The sequence below is a fragment of the Myotis davidii genome, unplaced genomic scaffold (genome assembly GCF_000327345.1).
Source record: "Myotis davidii unplaced genomic scaffold, ASM32734v1 scaffold10899, whole genome shotgun sequence".
NCBI lineage: Eukaryota > Metazoa > Chordata > Mammalia > Chiroptera > Vespertilionidae > Myotis > Myotis davidii.
The window spans coordinates 1-1,798 of NW_006290145.1; the positions used below are offsets into that span (position 1 = coordinate 1).

General features: G+C 41.2%; 1 protein-coding gene across 1 annotated transcript; it reads left to right on the forward strand.

Moving 5' to 3' along the window:
- Positions 1–5: 5 nt before the first annotated feature.
- LOC102759869 (complement factor H-related protein 1-like) lies at positions 6–1,482 on the forward strand (the record flags this gene model as incomplete). Its single annotated transcript, XM_006763185.2, has 3 exons — positions 6–129; positions 352–534; positions 1,065–1,482. Coding segments are annotated over 3 exons (504 nt in total), but the record flags the coding sequence as incomplete, so codon positions are not given.
- Positions 1,483–1,798: the final 316 nt, after the last annotated feature.

Sequence of the window (1,798 nt, forward strand, 5' to 3'; positions counted from 1 at the left end):
CAAACCAGAAGCCTAGATATCGACATGGGGACAGAGAACATTATGAATGCAGGCACCCTTTGAGCCTTTTCGGGAAAGCAGAAGTGACATGTCTAAGGGGGAAGTGGACAGACCCACCTGAGTGCAAGGGTAGGTGTCTCATTCTCCCCTCCCAGTCTCTGTGCAGCTTCTGTAAGCACTTGGTTACTAGACTCCTGTCCAGCTGGCCTTCATTGGTTACTCAGGTTGGTTGCTCTATCATTTCCTGTAAATCGGTTTGGGGCCGGGAGGCGGTGAGTGTAGCTCCCACCTACTCCGCAGCTCCCTTAAAATCAACTACTCACTCAATAAACCAACAATATCCTCTCTTAGAGTCCGCAGGAAAATGTAAGCCCCCTCCTGCTATTGACAATGGAGATATTACCACATATCCATTAGCAGTCTACACTCCCGGGTCTTCAGTGGAGTATCAATGCCAGGCCTACTATGAACTTGAGGGAAACAGGAGAATAACGTGCCGTGATGGACAGTGGTCTGAGCCACCCAAATGCTTAGGTAAGTCCTTTAATTTCCTCGTGGACCCTGGGAAATCCGTGTAATGAATGTCATGTTTGCTGTTTGCAACAGAACGTGCATGGACAATCACCCCTTCTGTTGACTACCAGATAGTCATGTCTGACGGTATAAAGTCTGAAAAGTTCTTGAGCAACAACAGCAAGAAACTATCATTTTTCTTTAATTTATTTTCCCCAACACCACTTATGCCCCCTCCATCCTCATGCATCTCCACCACCCACTTCAAGAATTCTTTAATGAAAGCCCTTCATAGCATAGTTGACATTGTGAATGTTGATTATAACATGAAATAACCACACATTCCACAGAGTGCCTTATTTCTTCATCATCAATAATTTAAAATGAGTTATAGCAACATGACGGATTTTCAATGAATTGTTTTGGAAAAGGGTTTGAGAATAAATTCCTGGATCTGTGTAGAATTTTCTACATGAAAGTGTAAAATTCTGGAGAAAATATTTGTATACTGCCTAAAGTTTTATGTTCCTTTTTTTTTTTTTTACCTTCAGATGCATGTGTAATATCAGAAGAAATCATGGAAGCACATAAAATAGAGTTGAAATGGTTAAATGCGAAAAAAATTTATTCTAGAACAAAAGATTATATTGAATTTAGGTGTCAATATCCCTATGATGAAGTGTCACCAACATCTGCATTCCGAGTACAATGTCGAGAAGGAGAGCTACAGTATCCCAGTTGTGCATAAAATGAGAGCTGTGTGGCAGTTTTCACATTAAAATATGCGCCTTCATTCAGAATTTGTTAATATTAATCTGATTCTTCTCAATATATTTTTCTAGTAGGCTGTAACTCACTTGTATTCATTAATCACAATTTCTGTTAAATGCCATGTGGGAGATGTCATTGTAATCTGAGACCAACGGACCACTTCTCATAAGCATCTCATTAAAATGTGACAAACCAACATGCTGTGTGTTCTGTTCATGAAACGTCTCTGGCCAGAAAGTAGATGCCATCTCTCCCCTCCCTACGCCCCTCACCACCCTCCCAACTTTCTCAAAGCTTCTCCACAGCTGTGGGGGGTTTTGAGACTCTAACTTCAGAGGAAAAGATAAAAAATGCTTGTCTCCATCTTCACCTTAAAGTCACTTCACAAACACGTCAAAACCAAGCTGTGTCACAGGTTACAAAATGCTTGTCTCCATCTTCACCTTAAAGTCACTTCACAGACACGTCAAAACCAAACTGTGTCACACTCATGTTGGCAACAGGTGGTAGAGGT